The sequence below is a fragment of the Lithobates pipiens genome, unplaced genomic scaffold (assembly GCF_037356315.1).
Source record: "Lithobates pipiens isolate NorthernLeopardFrog02 unplaced genomic scaffold, aLitPip1_a1.2 Scaffold_22, whole genome shotgun sequence".
Taxonomy (NCBI): Eukaryota; Metazoa; Chordata; class Amphibia; order Anura; family Ranidae; genus Lithobates; species Lithobates pipiens.
In genome coordinates this window covers 339910407-339933736 of record NW_027507784.1, presented here as the reverse complement: position 1 = coordinate 339933736, position 23330 = coordinate 339910407, and the positions used below count along the sequence as shown (strand labels likewise).

At 47.3% G+C, this 23330-nt stretch overlaps 1 protein-coding gene across 1 annotated transcript in view; it reads left to right on the top strand.

Moving 5' to 3' along the window:
- LOC143925088 (contactin-associated protein-like 5) overlaps positions 1-23330 on the top strand; it is a 613155-nt gene that overhangs the window by 85610 nt on the left and 504215 nt on the right. The window contains exons 2-3 of the mRNA XM_077449678.1: positions 619-720; positions 17098-17291. Of these exons, the coding sequence (XP_077305804.1) occupies positions 619-720; positions 17098-17291 (296 nt within the window). The remainder of the gene's footprint in view (positions 1-618; positions 721-17097; positions 17292-23330) is intronic.

Sequence of the window (23330 nt, the reverse complement as noted above, 5' to 3'; positions counted from 1 at the left end):
GCAGTCGTTGCACAGAAGTAGAGACTTTATTGCTTTTTTGCACAGTTCCATATGCGGGAGAGGACTGTTACTTTATAGCGCTGTTTTAATGTTGCATTATTTTGCACCGTCACCTTGCACTTTGGAAAAAGTCGCTGTATTAGTAGACTTATCCGAAGAGATTTTACATTATTTATGTGTTGCCGTTTATCTGTGTGATTTCTATTTATTTTGCACGTGTACGACTACCTTTAGCATCATTGCATACGGCTTCTTAATATTGTAGGAAGTTCAGGTTACTTTTATTGTTTGTTTAGCAGCGCAGCACCAGCTATCTTGTATAACATTTCTGCGTATGGATTGACCGTTCTTCGGTGTTGGCAGCCGCTGTATTATTTATAGTCACATAATAGCGCAGGAATACATATATATATTTTATTTCTGTTGTTGAACAAGATTTGTCATTTTACTATCCGAGACCCGCTGATCCCGGGCGCTGTATAACGCAATACGATATTCGTGTCTTTCCCGTATCCGCTCACACGCATTGATCTGTACTTGATGTTGTCCATGTTGGATGATTAGCGCTCTGCTGATGATTTTCCTGTCTTTTTTTTTTTTTTTTCCCCTCCGCTGCAGATAATTGCGATGACCCCCTGGTTTCCGCGCTGCCGCACGCCGCGTTTGACAGCTCCTCGCAGCTCTTCAGCCACGGCAACGCCAAGCTCAACAGCCGCAATGGTAAGACGGGCGTTTTGAAGTCTCTGTCGCTCTCTCCACAGGGGCCGCCATGAATAATTCATCCGGCGGCGAGCGTCTCGCCACAATCCGCTACTCATCCGAAAATTATTACAAGCAAACAGTTTTTTTTTTTTTTATCTTCTCAAAATTCTTTAGCTAACAAAATGATCTTAGGAGGCCCCATTATGGAAGGAAATGGGCGGGGCCGGGGACATCGTTAGCAGTAAAATAAAAGGAGTTCGGGGGAAATCGCGGGGGAGGGAGGGGTTCCACCTCCTCGCGGTGCCGGTTAAGGGATCATTGAATTACAAATTGGTTTATATAAAAGAACTGATAAAGCTGAACTCCCAGCAAAGCGCTAAATACACCGAAGAAATATATACAATGGAGAAGTGTTACCTGCAGCAGAATTTGCAGTTCTGTACATCCACTCCTGAGATTTATACAGCTCTGCCACACAGCACAGTTCTGTCTGGCAGGGCGGGAGACCGGATTATTAATCTGCTTCAGGTCTGTAACACTTATGGGTCTTGTCCCTCCCCTCAACCTGCGATTGGACAGTGAAAGGAGAAGCAGCAGTCTGATGAGCTCACCTCGCTGTCATTCTGCTCTCTTCTCCTGTCAACATGCTCCTTTTCTGCTGATTGGCTTGTTGTGCTGCTTCTCCCTCTCCCAGTCTGTTGTAGAGGGACTACAAAATGCTGATGCCAAGTCACTTCCACTGTTTGTATTAAAAATTATATATTTACAATCAGGGCTTTTTTTTCTTAGAGAATAGGTACAGTGTACAGGTACTCCTCTCTTCCAAGGCACCCCTTGTCTTTGCCCCCTACCCACCTCTGAGCACCGTCCCTTGGTCCCAACCTCTACCCACCCCGAGCACCGTCCCTTGATCCCACCCCCTTCCCACCTCTGAGCACCGTCCCTTGGTCCCACCCCCTAGCCATCTCTGAGCACTGTCCCTTGTTCCTTCCCCCTACCCACCTCTGAGCACTGTCCCTTGGTCCTACTCACTGCTGAGCACCCTCCCTTGGTCCCACCTTTGAGCACCATCCCTTGGTCCCACCCCCCTACCCAGCTCTGAGCACCGTCCCTTGGTCCCACCCCCTACCCACCTCTGAGCACCATCCCTTGGTCCCACCCCCCTACCCACCTCTGAGCACCGTCCCTTGGTCCCACCCCCTACCCACCTCTGAGCACTGTCCCTTGGTCCCACCCCCTACCCACCTCTGAGCACCGTCCCTTGGTCCCACCTCTGAGCACTGTCCCTTAGTCCCACCCCCTACCCACCTCTGAGCACCGTCCCTTGGTCCCACCCCCTACCCATCTCTGAGCACTGTCCCTTGTTCCTACCCCTTACCCACCTCTGAGCACTGTCCCTTGGTCCTACCCACCGCTGAGCACCCTCCCTTTGTCCCACCTCTGAGCACCATCCCTTGGTCCCACCCCCTACCCACCTTTGAGCACCATCCCTTGGTCCCACCCCCTACCCACCTCTGAGCACCGTCCCTTGGTCCCACCCCCTACCCACCTCTGAGCACCATCCCTTGGTCCCACCCCCTACCCACCTTTGAGCACCGTCCCTTGGTCCCACCCCCTACCCATCTCTGAGCACCGTCCCTTGGTCCCACCTCTGAACACCATCCCTTAGTCCCACCCATACCTACCTCTGAGCATCATCCCTTGGTCCCACCCCCTACTTACCTCTGAGTACCTACCCTTGGTCCCACCCCCTACCCACCTCTGGGCACCGTCCCTTGTTCCTACCCCCTACCCACCTCTGAGCACCGTCCCTTGGTCCCACCCCTACCCATCTCTGAGCACTGTCCCTTGTTCCTACCCTCTACCCACCTCTGAGCACTGTCCCTTGGTCCTACCCACCGCTGAGCACCCTCCCTTGGTCCCACCTCTGAGCACCATCCCTTGGTCCCACCCCCTACCCACATTTGAGCACCATTCCTTGGTCCCACCCCCTACCCACCTCTGAGCACAGTCCCTTGGTCCCACCCCTACCCAACTCTGAGCACTGTCCCTTGGTCAAACCCCCTACCCACCTCTGAGCACCATCCCTTGGTCGCACCATCCCTTGGTCCCACCCCCCTACACACCTCTGATCACTGTCCCTTGGTCCCACCCCCTACCCACCTCTGAGCACTGTCCCTTGGTCCCACCCCTACCCACCTCTGAGCACCATCCCTTGGTCCCACCCCCTACCCACCTCTGAGCACTGTCCCTTGGTCCCACCCCTACCCACCTCTGAGCACCATCCCTTGGTCCCACCCCCTACCCACCTCTGAGCACTGTCCATTGGTCCCACCCCCTACCCACCTCTGAGCACGTTCCCTTGGTCCCACCCCTACCCACCTCTGAGCACCATCCCTTGGTCCCACCCCCTACTTACCTCTGAGTACCGTCCTTTGTTCCCACCCCCTACCTACCTCCCAGTACCACTCTTTTTTTTTTTTTTTTTTATAGAGAGAAAACAGAACCATGTATAATTTTGTGGCGTTAAGTAATTTGTATGAAATTTTAATAAAAAGCAAAATAGATCCCCTGCAGCCATCAACAATAGCCCCCCAAGCATCAATAGATTCCTCGAGCAACAATAGACCCCCCCCCCCCCCCAAACAACAGATCCCCCAGCAACAATAAACTTCCTGCAACAAAATACACCTTAACAACAACAGCAACAATAGAGCCCTCCCTCAACAATAGATCCCCCTCAAGAAATGAAACCCTCCAGCAGCCAACATCAATGGATCCTCCAGCACACCCCAGCCATCAGATACAATGAGTGCTGGAGGTTACCCCCCCCCCCCCCATGTCCCTGCTGAAAAAAAAGTAATTGGCCTCCACTTCCAAATTTTAGACAAAGAAAAGGGAAAGTGGCCAGTGGGACTTTAAATGAGGCCAATCACAATATAAAATAAGCATGTGGGATATAAAACACAGTGTTGCTTTTATGGGTTCCAAGAAAAAGGGGAGCTTTTGAATGAGAGATGTATACAAAAATGCAGTCTTAGCAAAGAACATTTTATTATACCGTGTAAGATCATGTATAACATACTGAATAACACAAAAATGCATACACAGTATCGCATACACGCAGGGCATGCTGAAAACCCGCATGCCCTGCAACCACTTTTACCTACAGGTAAGCCTAGATTAAGGCTTACCTGTAGGTGCTCGAAATATATCCTAAACCTCCACGGTTTAGGAGATATTTGCAAAAGTGACAGACAACGGCGCAGACGCACTGTGGAGACCTTTAGAAACGGCAATCGAGCCGTTTCTAAAGGAAATCGTGCCGTGACTGGCGGCTCCCGTGCGCCTACGTGGGAGTGATGTCATCGCGGCTCCAGCCAATCACATCATAGACATGTGCAAAAGGAAAAAATTTGTTTAGTTTCGTTTCGTTTTAATTTGTTAATTCATTAATTTTCGTTTAGTTATATTCGTTAACTTCCTTAAATTCGTTTTCGGATTTCGTTTAGTTTTCTACCGAATTCGAAAAATCGGCCACATTCGAAAATATTTTTAACGAAATTCGAAAATATTTCTACCGGATTCGAAATGATTTCAACATGATTCGACATTATTTCAACCACATTCGAAAATATTTTGTGACCCGACTTTAGGGCCATGTATCTCGGGGTCACTTGGTGCTAGAAACTTGGATATGTTGTAGTGCTAGTACTATTGTGTTTGCATACCAAATTTGGGGTTTCTAGCTATAAGTGACCCCGAGATATGTGGCCCCAAAATCGGGTCGCAAAATGTTATTAGTTAATAGAGCAGAGAATTACATTTTGCGACCCGATTTTGGGGCCACATATCTCGGGGTCACTTATAGCTAGAAACCCCAAATTTGGTATGCAAACACAATAATACTAGCACTACAACATATCCAAATTTGAAGTGTCTAGCACCAAGTTACCCCGAGATAAATGGCCCTAAATTCGGGTCACAAAATATTTTCGAATGCGGTTGAAATAATGTCGAATCGTGTTGAAATAATTTTGAATGCGGTTTAAATAATTTAGAATCATATCGAATTCATTCGAATTAATTCGTTATATTTCTTTCGTATTCGTTGTAATTTGTTATTTTTTTATTCGGACATTCGGATTCATCCGAATGTCCGAAAGATGCAAAATTCGGCCGAATTTCGATTCGTTACGAAACGAATTGCACAAGCCTATCACATCACCGGAGCTGTGATACCTGGAAGGAAGAGGGTGAAAGATGGATGCTTCGTGGAGGCGAGGAAATTGGGGACAGGCTTCGGTTTCAGGTAAGTGACACATAATGGGCTACTATGCGTTGGATACTAGCCCATTATGCTTTACCTTTGCAAGGAAACAAAGAGGAGGTAAAACCCACCAGGGTTTACTTCCTCTTTACCAACCAGCTATTCACAGTTTGTTATGGAGGGGAAAAAAGACGCATCAAAAACGCAAGACTTGGTCCATTGAAGTCTATTACAGGCAATTTGCTGGCAGAAAAAAGTCGCTGACCCTTTCCAAAAACGCACAGGCTGAAATACGCATAGATGTGAATGTATACCTTAGGAAACCATGTTAACCACAAAACCTTTTTTTATTTTGTTAATACATTTTACAGACAGGTAGTTTTTCTCCTTCGTTGATGTACGCTTGTGAGGCTGCACTGATGAGCACTGATATGCCCTGTACACACGGCCGGAAATTCCGACGGAAAAGGTCCGATTGGATTATGTTGTCGGAAAATCCGATCGTGTGTGGGCTCTATTGGACTTTTTGCCTCGGAAAACCCGACGGGAAAAGTTTGAGAGCCGGATCTAAAATTTTCCGACAACAAAATCCAATCTGACTTTTTCCGATCGTTGGTCGAGAATTCCGACGGACAAAGTGCCACGCATGCTTAGATTAAATGACGAGGCCAAAGCTATTGGCTACTGGCCTCTACGTAGGACAAAATTCGAAGGATTTTGTGGTTGGAATGTCCGACTGTGTGTACAGGGCAATAGGCTGCACTGATGGGCACTAATAGGTGGAACTGGTGGGCACTGAGAGGTGCCACTGATGAGCGTTGATAGGTGGCACTGAAGGGCACTAATAGGTGGCACTGATAGGTGGCACTGATGGGCACTGATAGGTGCCACTGATGGGCACTAATAGGTGACACTGATAGGTGGCACTGATGGGCATTGATAGGTGACAGTGATGGGCACTGATGGGTGCCAGTGATGGGCACTGATCAGCACTGGTAGGTGACACTGATAGGCAGCACTGCTAGGTGGCACTGATGAGGCACTGATTGGCACCACTAGTGGGCATTGATAAGTGGCACTTGTGGGCACTGATAAGTGGCACTGATTGCTGGCACTTAAAGAGGGATTCCGCCCAAAAAAAATATTAAAAGCCAGCAGCTATAAATACTACAGCTGCTGACTTTTAATAAATGCACATTCACCTGTCCCGGGTTCCAGCGATGCCGGCAGCCGAGGCCGATCGCCCGCTCGGGCCTCGGCTGCTGCCGCCGCCATTCGAGGTGAGGGAATCAGGAAGTAAAGCGAATCGGCTTCACTTCCCGGTTCCCTACTGCGCATGCGCGAGCTGCGCTGCGCAATAGGAAATCTCTGCGCTGTCACTGGGACCCGTGTGTGTCCCAGCAGACAGCGCGGCAGGGCAGGAAATGGCGTAGACTCCCGTGGGAGTCTATGCCCGGAAGTGGGTGAAAATACCTGTCTTTGACAGGTATCTCCACCCCCCTCCCCCCTGAAAGGTGTCAATTGTTACACCGGAGGGGGGGGGGTTCCGATCAGCGGAGGTTCCACTTTAGGGTGGAATCCCGCTTTAAGTAACATGGGCACTGATTTGTGGCACTGGCAGGCGGTACTGGTGGGCACATAACAGGTTGTTCCTCTTCGGGACCAATGTCCCTGCAAACAGAAGCCGTTGATCGTCTTTTTTTCTCCTCATGCTGTCAGCGTGAGAAGAAAAATAAAAAGCGATCACCAATCCTTACATCACGTGATCAGCTGTCATTGGTTGGCACAGGATCGGCCCTTTACTCGGATCTGTGATCACCCGAGTCTCATTGACTCGGGTGATCACAGCGCACGCCCCCTCCGGATGGGGGGGGGGGCGAGCGAGCGTGCAAAGGGAAGGACGTCAATAGATGTACTCCCGGCAAAGCCGATCCGCGCTGTAGCCGCCATTCGGCTATAGCGCGGATCTGAAGGAGGTAAATGGACTGTAGTGCATGTATGCAAACTGCAAATCGCACAAAAACGCATAGGTGTGAACCTGAGCCTGAGACCTAGGCCGCGTACACACGGGCGGACTGTATGGCCAACTTAGTCCGTCAGACAATCCGACGGACAGTCCGTCCTACTTTCGAATGAACGGACTTGACCACACACGATGCACAAACAGTCCGTCGAAAGCTTGCGCGATGACGTGTACAGCACGTACGACGGGACTAGAAAAAGGACGTCCAATACACAGCAATGCAACCTTCGGCCGTGTAAATCCTTTCTGAGCATGCGCCATATTTAGTCCGTCCAACTTGCCTACTCACGAGCGGATTGTCCGCTGAAACCAAAGTCTGACGGACAATATTACGGAAATTCCGAAATACTTAGTCCGCCAGACTGCACGCCCGGACAAGTCCGCTGAAGCCCACACACGAGCGGACTGTCCGCTGAAATGTGTTTCGGCGGACTAAGTTGGCCAGACAGTCCGCCCGTGTGTACGCGGCATTAGGCTCTTCTCGCCCTTTAAGTTCCATATAGGGCTGGATCACCCCTAAAATAAATAATCCCGGCATGTCTGCATCTCATTAGCGGGTCGGATGGCGGCTGACACTCCTGGAAATCGTCAGTCAGATGTCGTTTTCGGGTAGCAGGGCTTCACTTTCCCGTTCACAGCACTCCAATTATTTTGTGCCATCAGCCTGCGCCGGGTGTACAGCTCTGCTGTGAAGTCTGGGAGATTTTCGTGAACAGACTGCCGAAAAACCCGCGAACAGAGCGGAACGAGAAGAACCCCCTCCCCATCCCCCATCATCTCATCTGTCACAGCTTTATGCGTCTTACTCAGAGGCTCCTACAGTACTCTATAGTGTCGGCCAAAAGCTGCATTTCAATGAGGAAGAGAAGAGAGGAGCATACTGGGGGGGGGGGGGGGATACCTCGTACTCAACGAGAAGCCCAAAAATATCGCAATAAAGACATCTGGAAAAATAATAGACATTGCCTGACCCAAGCATGGCGCTAAACTTAAAGTAGACCCGTCAGTTATTTTACAATGAATACATCCTGATATCATCATAAAATAATAATAGCAATTTATAGCAACGATACTTTTAATAGCAACAATACAGTATCTCACAAAAGTAAGTACACCCCTCACATTTCTGTAAATCTTTTCTTCTATCTTTTCACGTGACAACACTGAAGAAATGACACTTGTCTACAATGTAAAGTAGTGAGTGTACAGCTTGTATAACAGTGTAAATTTCCTGTCCCCTCAAAATAACTCAACACACAGCCATTAATGTCTAAACCGCCGGCAACAAAAGTCAGTACACCCCTAAGTGAAAATGTCCAAATTGGGCCCAAAGTGCCAGCACTGCCTTAACCTTGTATTTTGCCTCTTGCCTTTTGCTTTTCTCTTTGTATTTTCTTTTTTCCTCCTTAACCCCCCCCCCCCCCACCATTATTCTTTCCCCCCCCCCTTTTTTTTATTCACATGTACATAGAGCAGAGGACAGGGAATCAGCAAGGGGGTTGGGAGGAGACAGTATGGGGGCATCAGGAGGGTACAATACAGGGAGGTCAGGAGGGCATGGCACAAGGGAGCCAGGAGAGTCCAGTGCATGCGGTCAGGAGGGCATAGTACAGGGGAGTCAGGAGAGATAGGGGGGGATCAGGAGGGCACAGTACAGGGGGGGTCAGAAGGGATGGGGGGTCAGGAAGGCACAGTGCAGGGGAGTAAGGAGGGCATGGTACTCGGGGGTCAGGAAGGCATGGTGCTTGGGGTTTCAGAAGGGAATTATACAGGAATTCAGAAGGGCATGGTACTAAGGGGTCAGCAGGACATGGTACTGGGGTGTTCAGAAGGGTGTGGTCCTGGGGGGTCAGGAAGGCATGGTACTGGGGGTCAGTAGAGCACTGTACTGGGTGCTCAGAAGGGCATGGTAGTCGGGGATTAAGAAGGGAATGGTCCAGGAGGGCATGGTAGAGGGATTCAGGCGAGCATAGTACTGGGGGAGTCAGGAGGGCACAGTAATGGGGGGTCAGCAGGGCATGGTACTGGGGGGGTCAGGAGGGCACAGTTCTTGAGGGGTCAGCAGGTCATGGTACTGGAGGGTTCAAAAGGGCACGGTTCAGGGGTTCAGAAGGGTGTGGTTCTGGGGGGCCAGGAGGGCATGGTTCTGGGGGGTCAGGAGGGCATGGTACTGGGGGGGTCAGGAGGGTATGGTATCTGATGGTTCAGGAGGGCATGGTAGAGGGATTTAGGCAGGCATAGTATTGGGGGTTCAGGAGGGCACAGTAATGGGGGTCAGGAGGGCACAGTAATGGGGGGTCAGCAGGGCATTGTACAGGGGGTCAAAAGGGCATGGTACTGGGGGTCAGAAGGGAAAGGTACCGGGGGTTCAGAAGGGCACAGTTCTGGAGGGTCAGGAGGGCATGGTACAGGGGTTCAGGAGGGCATTTTAGAGGGATTCAAGGGGGAATGGTCCTGAGGGTCAGCAGGACACAGTACGGGGTGGTCCAGAAGGGCAAGGTACAGGGATTCAGAAAGGCCTGGTAAAGGGGAGTCAGGAGAGCATGGTACAGGGGGTTCAGGAGGGCACAGTAAAGGGGAGTCACCTTGGATGGATCGGAGAGGAGAGCTGGTGGGTAGAGCATATTTGACTCAGGGGAAGATCTCAAGGCATGGGCGAACATGAGCCCAAACCCGCTCAAGCTACTCTGGAGGCTTTCCCAGGGTGGGCTAAGTAGCATGCTAAGGGGCATGAATTGCCCCTGCAGCTCAGAATTGGCTCAGCATGCGCCTGCGCCGCTCTGCAGCTCTGAAGGGGGGGGGGGAAGCACTCAAGGGTCGGCAAGGCAGGCATGTGTTCACGATCTACCCATCATCGGCCCGCGGTCGTCAGGTAGATCGCAATTGGCGTATTGCAGAGCCCTGCTTTAGTCTGTGTATTTAGCTGGTTTCCTGGAGTTTTGCTTTAAAGGGAAATGCAGCAGCTGTCTTCCCAAATAGCACGTTTCCAGATTGCCGCTGCCTTTCCAGATTAAAAAAGATGCAAGAAGTTCAGATTATCGTATGGAATTTTGGAACATCCAAAGCCTCGGAGAAGAAATAACAAACGGAAAATGTAATGAAGTCAATCAGCGTCTTGTGTTATGATAAAAAAGAGGCTTCATTACAGCACAAAATTCTCCCCACCATCAGGTCAGCACTGAGGATTTTGGTATAAAACGGAACAAACAACAATAATTGTGTTATATAAAGGGGAAAGCACCGCGCTAAACCAAACAATATAGATATAGATGGTGAACAATGTATTAACATGCAAACCTAAAATGAAAAACAAAAAACACCTTTGAATAAACACAGCCAAGCTGCTAGCACACAAACAAACCAAGTTTAGAGCAAAATAAATAAAATAAGTGCAGCACTAAAAGGCACCTATATGAAAATATGTGTACAAAAATGAATAACAAATGATAAGCAATGGTCAACTACAGTCCCAACCGTGAAGCCAGTCCACCGAAACTTCAAGATGGAGTACTTCCCATCGTGGAACATATGAGATCTCTCAAATGGCAGGTAATAAAAACAAAAACAGCAATGTGGGGAGCAGAAAAATTCAGGCCCTACGCGTTTCGACCTCAAAGTCGTCTACTGGTGCCTTTTAGCACTGCACTTATTTTATTTATTTTTCTTTAAACAATAATTGTGACTTCAAAGAATCCTCATGGGGCAGCAAAGGAAGACTTTGATCAACGGGATCACAGATGGGATGTACTTAGTGCCCCAGGGGAGATATAGAGGTATCAAATAAAAGTAGAGGATATACTTAGAGGCAAAGTATATATATATATATCCCTGCTATTTTATGTGATGTGGTCAAACAGGTGACAACTACTAGGGGGGTGGAGCTATAAAGGGACACTATGACATAATAAAGACTGAAATCCAATCTGTGATTGGAGGAGGCAGGACAGTGATGTCACGATCTCCACCTTGTCCAATCACAGAATGTTTTGCATTGATTGAGAAAATGCAAAGTGTTCTTTTCAAAGGTCTACTATGCGTTTTGTGGGACCTATAGAGGGGTCCTCGTGCTTCTTTTTTTAAATGTATTTATTTAACCACTTGCTGACCACCCATAGTAAATACACATCATTACTTTGATGTTAAATAATATATATATATATATTTTTTTTTTACTGATGGCGATTGGATAAAAGTGCTCCCGCTGGCGGATTTCCCCCCGGGAATCAGTTTTTAAGGTGACGGGAGAGGTGCCCCCTCCTGCTGCTTCCCTGTCGTTGCAATCCAATGCGGCCGTTACCTGGGCAAGAATTCATGGGAGGGCAAAATGGCCCCCCGCTTGTCTCTATGGCCTTGGAGGACCAGAGCATCGTCTAACGTTACTTCTGGTTCTTCAGCATAAACCATTTTATTTTTTTATTCAAAATGTAAATAAAAAACATTTTTTTTGTCATGATTATTTCTGTTACAAGGGATGTTTACATTCTGGTTCTCGGGTATAAACAATTATTATTATTTTTTTTAAAAGTGAAAATGTAAAAAAAACAAAAACAAAAAACAAACAAACAAACAAAAAAAAACACCCAACATTTTTTTCCTTTGCCTTTTAAAGTTAAATGTCTTTTTAACCCCAGCTCTCTCCATAAAGAGGACCTGTCATGATTATTTATTTTACAAGGGATGTTTACATTCTGGTTCTTGGGCATAAACAATTATTATTATTATTTTTAAGTGAAAATTAAAAAAAAAAAAAAAACTTTTTTTTTTCTTTTGCTTTTAAAGTTAAATTAGAGATTTGGGCATAGACAATTATTAAAAAAAAATGTAAAAAAATTCTTTTGCTTTTAAAGTTAAAAGAGAGATTTGGGGTCTGTTTAACCCCAGATCTCTCCATGAAGAGGACCTGTCATTATTATTTATTTTACAAGGGATATTTACATTCTGGTTCTCAGGTATAAACAATTTGTTTTATTTGTTTTAAAGTGAAAATGTAAAAAAACGAAAAAAAAAAAAAAAAATTTCTTTTACTTTTAAAGTTAAATGAAAGATTTGAGGTCTTTTTGACCCCAGATCTCTCCATGAAGAGGACCTGTCATGATTATTTCAGCTACAATGGATGTTATTCTGGTTCTCAGGCATAAACAATTATTATTATTATTTTTAAGTGAAAATGAAAAAAAAAAAATAAATATCTATTTCTTTTAAAGTTAAATGAGAAATTTTGGGTCTGTTTAGCCCCAGATCTCTCCATGAAGAGGACCTGTCATGACTATTTCAGTTACAAGGGATATTTACATTCTGGTTCTCGGGTATAAACATTGTTTTTTTGTTTTAAAGTGAAAATGTAAAAAAAAAAAAAAAAAAACATTTTTTTCTTTTGCTTTTTAAGGTAAATGAGAGATTTGATGTCTTTTTGACCCCAGATCTCTCCATGAAGAGGACCTGTCATGATTATTTCTGTTACAAGGGATATTTACATTCTGGTTCTCGGGCATAAACATTTTTTTTGTTTTGTTTTAAAGTGAAAATATAAAAAAAAAAAAAAAAAACACAACAAACATTTTTTTCTTTTGCTTTTAAAGGTAAATGAGAGGAGATTTGAGGTCCTTTTGACCCCAGATCTCTCCATGAAGAGGACCTGTCATTATTATTTATTTTACAAGGGATATTTACATTCTGGTTCTCGGGTATAAACAATTTTTTTTATTTGTTTTAAAGTGAAAATGTAAAAAATAAAAATAAGAAAAAATAAAAAAAATGTCTTTTACTTTTAAAGTTAAATGAAAGATTTGAGGTCTCTTTGACCCCAGATCTATGCATAAAGAGGACCTATCATGATTATATCTATTACAATGGATGTTATTCTGGTTCTCAGGCATAAATAATAATTATTATTATTTTTAAGTGAAAATGAAAAAAAACAAAAAAAAACTCTATTGCTTTTAAAGTTAAATGAGAAATTTGGGGTCTGTTTAACCCCAGATCTCTGCATAAAGAGGACCTGTCATGATTATTTCAGTTACAAGGGATATTTACATTCTGGTTCTCGGGTATAAACATTTTTTTTTTGTTTGTTTTAAAGTGAAAATGTAAAAAAAAATCAAAAACATTTTTTTCTTTTGCTTTTTAAGATAATTAGAGATTTGATGTCTTTTTGACCCCAGATCTCTCCATAAAGAGGACCTGTCATGATTATTTCTGTTACAAGGGATGCTATTCTGGTTTTCGGGCATAAAATTTTTATTTATTTTTTAAAGTGAAAATGTAAAAAAAAAAAAAAAAAAAAAAAAAAAGTTTTTTTCTTTTGCTTTTAAAGGTAAATGAGAGATTTGAGGTTGTTTTGACCCCAGATCTCTCCATGAAGAGAACCTGCCAGGATTATTTCTGTTACAAGGGGTTTTTACATTCTTTGCAATGGGAATAAAAGTGATCCAAAAAATACGTAAAACAAAAAAATAAAAAAGGACAGCGTTAAAAATAAAAAGTAAAATAAATAAGAAAAAAATAAAAATTAAGTGCCCTATCCCTCTGTGGTCGTGTGCAGAAGTGAACGCATACTTAAGTCGTGCCCGCATATGTAAATGGTAATAAACCACACATGTGATCATTAGAGTAAGAGCAATAATTCTAGTGCAAGACCTCTGGAACTCTAAATTGGTAGATGTACAATGTACATGGGCACGGCTGCGCAAATGGGTGTACAGGTACGTTCCCTTTAAGAAGCTGGATAGTGGGCGCACCCGTCACGTGCTCCGTGACTGTGCCCACGGGTCCCATGGACTCGATGTCCGCCGGTGTCCCGTGATCCTGTCAAGAAGCGGCAGAACGGGGAGATGCCTATGTAAACAAGGCATTTCCCTGTTCTGTCTAGTGACATGTCAGGGATCTACTGCTCCCTGTCATCGGGAGCACTGATTTCTGTCAGGTGCTAGGTAGCCCATTCCCCCCCTCCCCCCCACAGTTAGAATCACTCCCTAGGACACACTTAACCCCTTGATCGCCCCCTAGTGTTTAACCCCTTCCCTGCCAGTGTCATTTACACAGTAATCAGGGCATTTTTATAGCACTGATCGCTGTATAAGTGACAGTGGTCCCAAAAATGTGTCAGAAGTGTCCGATGTGTCCGCTGCAATGTCACAGTCACGATAAAAAATAATGATAAAAATGCCATAAATTTAGCCCCTATTTTGTAAATTCTATAACTTTTGCGCAAACCAATCAATACACGCTTATTGCGTTTTTTTTTTTTACCAAAAATATGTAGAAGAATACATATCAGCCTAAACTGAGGGAAAGAAATTCATTTTTTTTATATATTTTTTTGGGGACATTTATTATAGAAAAAAAGTAAAAAATATTGCTTTTTTTTTTTTAAATTGTCGCTTTTTGTTTATAGCGCAAAAAGTAAAAACCACAGAGGTGATCCAATACCACCAAACGAAAAAAGCTCTATTTGTGGGGGAAAAAAATGGACGTCAATTTTGTTTGGGTGCAACGTCGCACGGCGGCACAATTGTCCGCTAAAGTGGCACAGTGCTGTATCACAGATAAAGCACTGTCCTGTTATACCGCTGTATGGTCTTGGCCACCGCACTGCAGCTCAGTTTCAGGGTCTTGGCAATCTTCTTATAGCCTAGACCATCTTTATGTAGAGCAACAATTCTTTTTTTTCAGATCCTCAGAGAGCTCTTTGCCATGAGGTGCCATGTTGAACTTCCAGTGACCAGTATGAGAGAGTGAGAGCGATAACACCAAATCTAACACACCTGCTCCCCATTCACACCTGAGACCTTGTAACACTAATGAGTCACATGACCCCAAGGAGGGAAAGTGGCCCAATTTGGACATTTTCACTTAGGGGTGTACTGACTTTTGTTGCCAGCGGTTTAGACATTAATGGCTGTGTGTTGAGTTATTTTGAGGGGACAGGAAATTTACACTGTTATACAAGCTGTACACTCACTACTTTACATTGTAGACAAGTGTCATTTCTTCAGTGTTGTCACATGAAAAGATAGAAGAAAATCTCTTGAATGCGGCCAGGGCGTGTATCCCCAGTGCATGGAAGCAGCAATCCCCACCGACGGTGGCACCAGGGGTGGACTGACCGTGGCCGGCCCAATGAGAGGCCCCTTAAAGCGGCTGTAATAATACCGCTAAACGCGTGCTGCTCCCCGCCGGCCCCTCCTTCCCTCCCATCCGTCGCAGGTGCTTGCACAGTACACTACATCACCTAGGACAGAAGAGAAGGGAGGAGGGGTCGGCGGGGAGCAGCGCGCCGTTAGCGGTATTCTTACAGGCATCGGGTGACCAGGGTTAGTGAAACTTTATTTTTTTATTGGAGGGCCGCCATCGGAGGGAGGGGCAGTACTTAAGTGTTGCCCAGTGTGTTCTCCTCCCCCCTTGTTCCCCTGTGTGCTCCCCACCCCCACAGTGTCTTCCTGTGTGATCCCCCCAGTGTCCCCCTGTGTGCTTCCCCCCCTCCCCAGTGTCCCCCTGGGCCCTCTACCCCTCCTCAGGGTCCCCCTGTGTGCTCCACACCCCCCACAGTGTCCCCCTGTGTGCTCTCCCCATCCCCCACAGTGTCCCCCTGTGTGTTCCCCACTCCCCACAGTGTCCACCCTGTGTGCCCCCCACAGTGTCCCCCCTGTGTGCTCCCCATCCCCCACAGTGTCCCCCCGTGTGCTTCCCCCCTCCTCAGTGTCCCCCTGTGCTCACCCCCCCTCCTCAGGGTCCCCCTGTGTGCTCCACACCCCCCAGAGGGTCCCCCATGTGCTCCACACCCCCCACAGGGTCTTCCTGTGTGCTCCCCACCCCCCACAGGGTCTTCCTGTGTACTTCGTCCAGTGTCCCCCTGTGCCCTCTCCCCAGGGTCTCCCTGTGCGCTCCCCCCAACAGTGTCCCAATGTTTGCCCCCTCCGTGTCCCCCTGTGTGCTCTCCCACCCCACAGTGTCCCCCGTGTGCTTTCCCCCTCCCCCAGTGTCCCCCTGTGCCCTCTCCCCTTCCCAGTGTCTCCCTTTGTGCTCCCCCCAGTGTGTCCCTGTGGGCTTTCCCCCCTCCCCAGTGTCCCCCTGTGTGCTCTCCAACCCCACAGTGTCCCCCGTGTGGTTCCCCCTCTCCCAGTGTTCCCCTGTGCCCTCTCCCCCTCCCAGGGTCCCCCTGTGTGTTTTCCCCCTCCCCAGTGTCCCATTGTGTGCTCTCCCCCCCACAGTGTCCCTCTGTGTGCTGTGCTCCCCCCCCCCAATGTCCCCCTGTGCAGGTGTGGCTTGGGATGCTTGGGGCCCCATGATCTTCTATTGCCCAGGGGCCCCATCAGTTGTCAGTCCGCCCCTGGGTGGCACAGTGGTTTGCGAGGGTCCACAATATTCAGCAGATGGAGCATCTTACAGCTGCCTTAGGGGAAAAGGAGGAGGAACACAATACCCGTTGTGCACACCGGGACCTGTTTTAATTATCAGATGAATATAAGGCCTACATTTAAGGATCCTAGCTAAGGATAATCAGGGGCTTTGGGTCGTCGGCCTCGTCGGTACTCCAGAACCAACCCCCTTATTTATTTGTTTATTTTTAACAAATAAACAAATTAATGTTTAATTCATTTATTAATGATGAATTAATGTTCCTTATAAACTGGTGCATGGGTAGTTGTTGTGTCACACTTTGCCTGGCATGAAACGCGTCAGCCCCGAACTTGGTCCCGTTGGATATTTTAATAAAGGAAGAATCTAATGTTCCATCTCGGTGTGCGGTGTTCCCATTGCTGGTATAATAGATTGCTTCTGTGGAGATGACCTGAGCTGAGCCGACACCGGGGAATTTAACTATGAAGTGTGGCGACAAATCTCACCTAGAGCCGCACGTAGAATGTTCTGCATACAATCGGCGACTGCGGTTTTCAGTAATACGGGAAATTCTGGTAGAACGAAGAGCCGCTGTCCGTGGTGCTAAAGTAAGTCATGAGACTGCAGCACGAGATCCCTATGTATTGTAATGATGATTGGATAATTTGTTCCTTTTCAGGATAATTGCGTTACAGAAGAATACAGCCGTATCATTTCGATGGTCGATGTTCATTCTCTCTCTTTTTTGTTGTTGTTGTTGCAGGAGCGGGCGGCTGGACCCCGCTGGATTCTAATGGAAAGCAATGGTTACAAGTTGATCTGGGAGAGAGATTTGACATCACGGGGGCAGCAACGCAAGGGAGGTACGGAAGTTCCGACTGGGTAACGCGTTTCAATGTGATGTTCAGCGACACGGGACGCAACTGGAGACCGTACCACCATGATAACACCATCTGGGTAGGCTTTCATATCTCGAAAGCTTTAAAAAAAAAAAAAAGTTTTGTGTTTGATGTATATATTTTAACCCCTTCCTGCCTCTTTACACCGACCTCGACACCAAATTTGTTTCCTGAGCTTCTTGATTGTGTGGTCTTAGTGATTGGCTGTAACTGGGAGTCATCTGTGACAGTGCTGTTCTGTGATTGGCTGTAACTGGGAGTCATCTGTGACAGCGCTGTTCTGATTGGCTGTAACTGGGAGTCATCTGTGACAGTGCTGTTATGTGATTGGCTGTAACTGGGAGTCATCTGTGACAGCGCTGTTCTGATTGGCTGTAACTGGGAGTCATCGGTGACAGCGCTGTTCTGTGATTGGCTGTAACTGGGAGTCATCGGTGACAGCGCTGTTCTGTGATTGGCTGTAACTGGGAGTCATCTGTGACAGCGCTGCTCTGTGATTGGCTGTAACTGGGAGTCATCGGTGACAGCGCTGTTTAGTGATTGGCTGTAACTGGGAGTCATCGGTGACAGCTCTGTCAACTTTCTGGGGTGTGTGAATGAGTGATCTTCCGCCATCAAACAGCGAAGCTGCCTTTACGCATATATGTGACAGAACGCCACTAAAGCCCACCGCCACATATATATGTGTACAGCTGGCATTAAGGCGTAAAAGCTTAACTCCAGTCCAACAGATGAATACACAGATCAAATACATACTGTATATGGGAGCTTGTTCTACTTATCAGTAATTTTTTGCAATCCTGTCCATCCAGTGCTGAGGTTTATACAGCTGTGCCATACAGCACAAGTCCTGTCTGGCGGAGCAGGAGCCCTGATGGTCTCCTCTGAGGTTCTGTAACACTTACAGGTCTTGCCCCCCCCCCCCCCCCCAGCCTGTGACTGGACAGTGAAAGAAGAGGCAGCGGATTGAAAGGCTCATCTCTCTGCTCTCGCCTCCTTCCAGCATGTTCTTTATTAGCAAATGTGCACTACAAATCACGTTTTGGGGATTGTAACCATCAGGACTTGAGGAAAAATGGAACAATAAAAACAATGTATCAGCAGCCTCAACTATAAGATAAACATTAAAAGAATCTTCAGGGTTGGTGGGGTTTAGAAGAATACTTATTTTCTATGAAGAGCAGCACAATCTCGTGGCCATAAAGTGCTATCTTCCCCTTTCACACATTCTCCATTTACAGAAACTATAGCGTGGGTCTCCAAATCTTCTGAAACAAAGGACCAGTTTATTGTTTGTCTGACTTTAGGGGGGCCGGACTGTGGCCATTGAGAGTACAGCTTGTTCTGGCTCAGTGGGGGTATACAATGCATCTTTGATGTCTGCGGGAGGAATAGTGCCCCATCATTGGTATCAGTGTGGGGGGGGGTACTCCATCATTGGTGTCAGTGGGAGGTATAGTGCCCCATCATTGGTGTCAGTGGAAGCAATAGTGCCTCATCATTGGCATCAGTGGGAGGAATAGTGCCCCATCATTGGTATCAGTGGGAGGAATAGTGCCCAATCATTGGTATCAGTGGGAGGAATAGTGCCCCATCATTGGTATCAGTGGGAGGAATAGTGCCCCATCATTGGTGTCAGTGGGAGGAATAGTGCCCCATCATTGGTGTCAGTGGGAGGAATAGTGCCCCATCATTGGTGTCAGTGGGAGGAATAGTGCCCCATCATTGGTATCAGTGGGAGGAATAGTGCCCCATCATTGGTATCAGTAGGAGTAATAGTGCCCCATCATTGGTATCAGTGGGAGGAATAGTGCCCCATCATTGGCATCAGTGGGAGGAATAGTGTCCCATCATTGGTGTCAGTGGGAGGAATAGTGCCCCATCATTGGTATCAGTGTGGGGGGGGGGGGTACTCCATCATTGGTGTCAGTGGGAGGTATAGTGCCCCATCATTGGCATCAGTGGGAGGAATAGTGCCCCATTATTGGTATCAGTGGGAGGAATAGTGCCCCATCATTGGCATCAGTGGGAAGAATAGTGCCCCATCATTGGTGTCGGTGGGAGGAATAGTGCCCCATCATTGGCATCAGTGGGAGGAATAGTGCCCCATCATTGGTGTCGGTGGGAGGAATAGTGCCCCATCATTGGCATCAGTGGGAGGAATAGTGCCCCATAATTGGCATCAGTGGGTGGAATAGTGCCCCATCATAGGATTTATGGCCGGGATGTATACATCAAAAGTATTCATGTTGGAATCTACGGAATTTGTTTTGGATATAATTAAAATAAATAATAATAATTTAAAAAAAAGTTACATGCAGTTCTGATGCAATTTTTTGTTTTAGAAATACACCCCTTTGTCTTGTTTAATGCTGAAGGACATTTGCCCCTTGCTGATTTATACACAATCTAGTGCTGTACACATTTCTCTGGGAGACTTTCGTTGTAGAGATCTGAAGGTTTAGTGTATCGGAATAAAGGAACTATTCATGCAGAAAAATTCAGAAAATTGCCGGCACTGGAATTTCCTTTGTTGTAGTGGCCACATTATTATAAATGGGAGTCATAGAAGCCAGCGTTGTGGCCTTTGCCTAAAAGCTCCACTTTTCTCACTTTAATACAAAAATGGAATCAAAGGGGGGTTTTATTTTTTTTTGTTGTTTTTTTTTCTTCCTCTTGCAGAAGTATGATCGCTGGGAATATTGAAGCCCGGTGCCGCTTTCCGTGGTGTAGATTTTAATGGATGGCGAAGAAGTAGGATCTCCATTATGCAGCATTAGGAGTTCTCCGGGGGCTTTATTCTACAAGACCTCCCATGGTGACACTCTTAATAGGAGAGAGCTTTGGCCCCACACTTAGCTGCCTTCAGCCTGAGGGCCACTTACTTTCATTGAGGTGGAGTAGTTGGAATTTTTTTTCTGTCCATTAGTCGTGCTGACTTTTGAAGTTGGGGGTTTTCTTTTGCATAAATGGAGCTCAGATTTTGAGCTTTTACTAATGTTTAGAGTTTTTGATATGACTTTCATTTTTTTATAGGGTTGGTTCACTCTCTATGCAGTCACTATACACAATAGTATAGCCAGGTGCTTGGCTAGAGACCAGGGGCGTAACTATAGGGGGTGCAGCAGTCGCGACCGCAACCGGGCCCTGTGATGCAGGGGGCCCATGCAGCCCCCCCTACATATGGCCGTCAGTAGCATAGGCAGCTAGGGGTACCAGTGCACCATGCACATGGGTGGCTGGAGGTGGAGGGTGACTAGCAGAGCTCCATGCTCGACTATCACACTGGCTGCTCTTTAGTTGTGCATTCCCTACATGACCTGTGTCCTCAGCCGGCTCCTCAGAGTACCCCTCTCCTGCTCCATGCATTACCACTCAGTCCGATGTCTGTTCTCCCCAGCCAGAGTCCCCCCCTCCCCGAGTCCGGCCCACACTGCACTGTATACTTCTCCTGGGTAAACAAACTTTAAGCACACAGATGCAGTGCAGCCCTATGAGAGCCGGTGTCTTGTCATATAACGTCCTCCATCCGATAGTGTCCGCTGCGTATTGCGCATGCACAGTACACAGCAACACAGATTCCAAAAATTGCCGAGGATGAACGGCGCCTGCGCGGGGGTGAGTCCAGCTTCTATCCCCACTATCCAAGTGGACATAGAGTAGGAATAAAAAAGAGCCGAGCGCAGCAGGGCTGTGCCCGAAGGGTGGCGAGCGAAGCTGGACCGTGAGGGGCCCTCTAATATTCACAACCCTATGTCCGCTTGGATGGTGGGGCTACCACCTCCACTCACGGCGCAGGCGCCGTTCAGCTTCGGAGATTTTCCAAAGCTTCGTCTGCTCCGTACTGCGCATGTGCAGTACGGGGTGGACACTATTTGATGGCCGGACACTATACGGCAGAACACCGGCTCCCCGGAGGACACTGCAGGCTTGTCTGCCAGCCCCCCCTCCTCCCCCGTCATACACAAATGATGAAAGGTCTTTCTGGGAGATATGCTGATCGCCCGTCCAGCACACTGGATGGAGCCCAGGCCAACATGGATGAGTGCGCGGCCTACAGCTTGATCATGGTGAGTGAGAGGACCCCATCCCCCACACACCATTACATACCCCCTCCATCTCCCCTGGGCACAGGGACCCCTTCTCACGTGGGGACAGGGACCCCCACTTCCCCTGGGAACAGAAACCCCTTCTCACCTGGGGGCAGTTACTTCATCTGCCCTGGAGAAAAGGACCTCATTTCTTCTGGGGACGGGGACCCCATCCTGCCTAGGGACAGTCCCCCAATCGGGCACCTAAAAATTAAAAAATACTGATACCAGTGGTGGAACTACAGGGCTCACAAAGGTCATACCTGTGACCGCGCCCTGGAGTTCCACCGCCGGACTCTGCGGGAAGGGCCCTGGCTGGGGTTCAGGGGGGCCCTTCATGGTTTCTTGCATCGGGGCCCTGGAGGTTCTAGTTACGCCACTGCTAGAGACCGAGAGTCATTTAGGACACTTTGCTGTAGTGCTCCCTATGGACTTTAGCTTAACACGACCTCCCCTTCCATCCACCAGCTGAGAAGCAGAAGAAGCTCAAGAGACTTGATGGTGGGCAGCATTGAATCAAGGGAGATGTAGTGTGGGGGGGAAGGCTCGTACTATGGGAGTCAATGAACTATAGAACTAAAATTCCCAATGCGAGCAAGCATAGGTGTGCGCAGCCTATGGAATTGGGGTGTGCACCCTAAAGCTCAAACACACTCTACCAATCACTCACAATGTTCATTCAGAAAGTGAAGGTGTCGGTAAATGAAATATTCACTGCCTCTTCCCCCACTCATCCTAAAACATCCTGGCAGCAACAGCAACTCACAATGTTCATTCAGAAAGGGAAAGGGATGGCAAATGATCCTGGCAGCAACTCACAATGTTCATTCAGAAAGGGAAGGGCATGGCAAATGATCCTGGCAGCAACTCACAATGTTCATTCAGAAAGGGAAGGGGCCGGTAAATGAAATATTCACTGGCTCTTTCACCAATCATCCTAAAACATCCTGGCAGCAACAGGCGGGGGGGGGGGGGGGAAGCCGGCAACGCTGGGGAGGGGAGCCAGGTCAGTAGGGGGAATCTGTTCTTCACAGGGTGATTAGGGTGTGCCTGGGCACCCCCCCAACCCCTGATGTGCATGCCTATACAAGCAGAGTATAAGGAAAGAGAGAACTGTATGTTCACATGCTGAATATGGGGGACTTTCCTCTGTGCTGGGAGGACACCAAAGCGTGCCCATCACTGCTCCTGTGTGTACATCAACCTGCAACAAGCATGCGGTCATCTACTTAGGGCCGGTTTTGCTCCAGGCAGATGCAGAAGTGAGCTGACATCTGAACAGTGAGATCCTTGTTGCTGTATCATAGGGACTGGTGAGAAGAGACTCCTTCTATTAACCAGTTGCTGCTAGCAGAGACTGAAAACATGGGGACATGCCATCTAACTAGCATCAATTGTTTACTGTGTGATGACTTTACTGGGGCTGTAGTCATGTGCACCACCATAAAGACTGGGCCCCAACTCCAGCTGGCTGAAGAACTAGGGCTAAAGACTGCTCACTCAGATAGCTTTGGGCAGAAGAAGTGTGTCTATTGTTCATAGTAAGAGGTGCCTCTTTAAGGAGTCTTAAATTTCATTGCTGCCATTCATTTAGAGTGCACTCTAAAGCAGATATAGCCTACAGAGCCTACAGAGGAGTTATCGCAGTACTGAGTGTTATTGCTGTTCTCATGCCATTACTTATTGCTGATTTTATGGATTACCAGGTTTACTCTCAGTTAGCTGCACAGATCTCCATTCTATGTTGCTATATCCTAGTAAACATATTGGGGTTGATTCACTAAGGGTGGAGGGTGCAAAATCTGGTGCAGATGTGCATGGTAGCCAATCAGCTTCTAACTTTGGGCTTGTTCATATAAGCTTTGACAAAAAAACAAAAAACTGGAAGCTGGTTTCCATACAGAGATGTACCGAATTTTGCAATCTCAAGCTTTAGTCTAGCCCATCGTCTAGTGCAGTGGTTCTCAATCTTGCCCTCAAGTACCCCCGACAGGCCATGTTTGCAG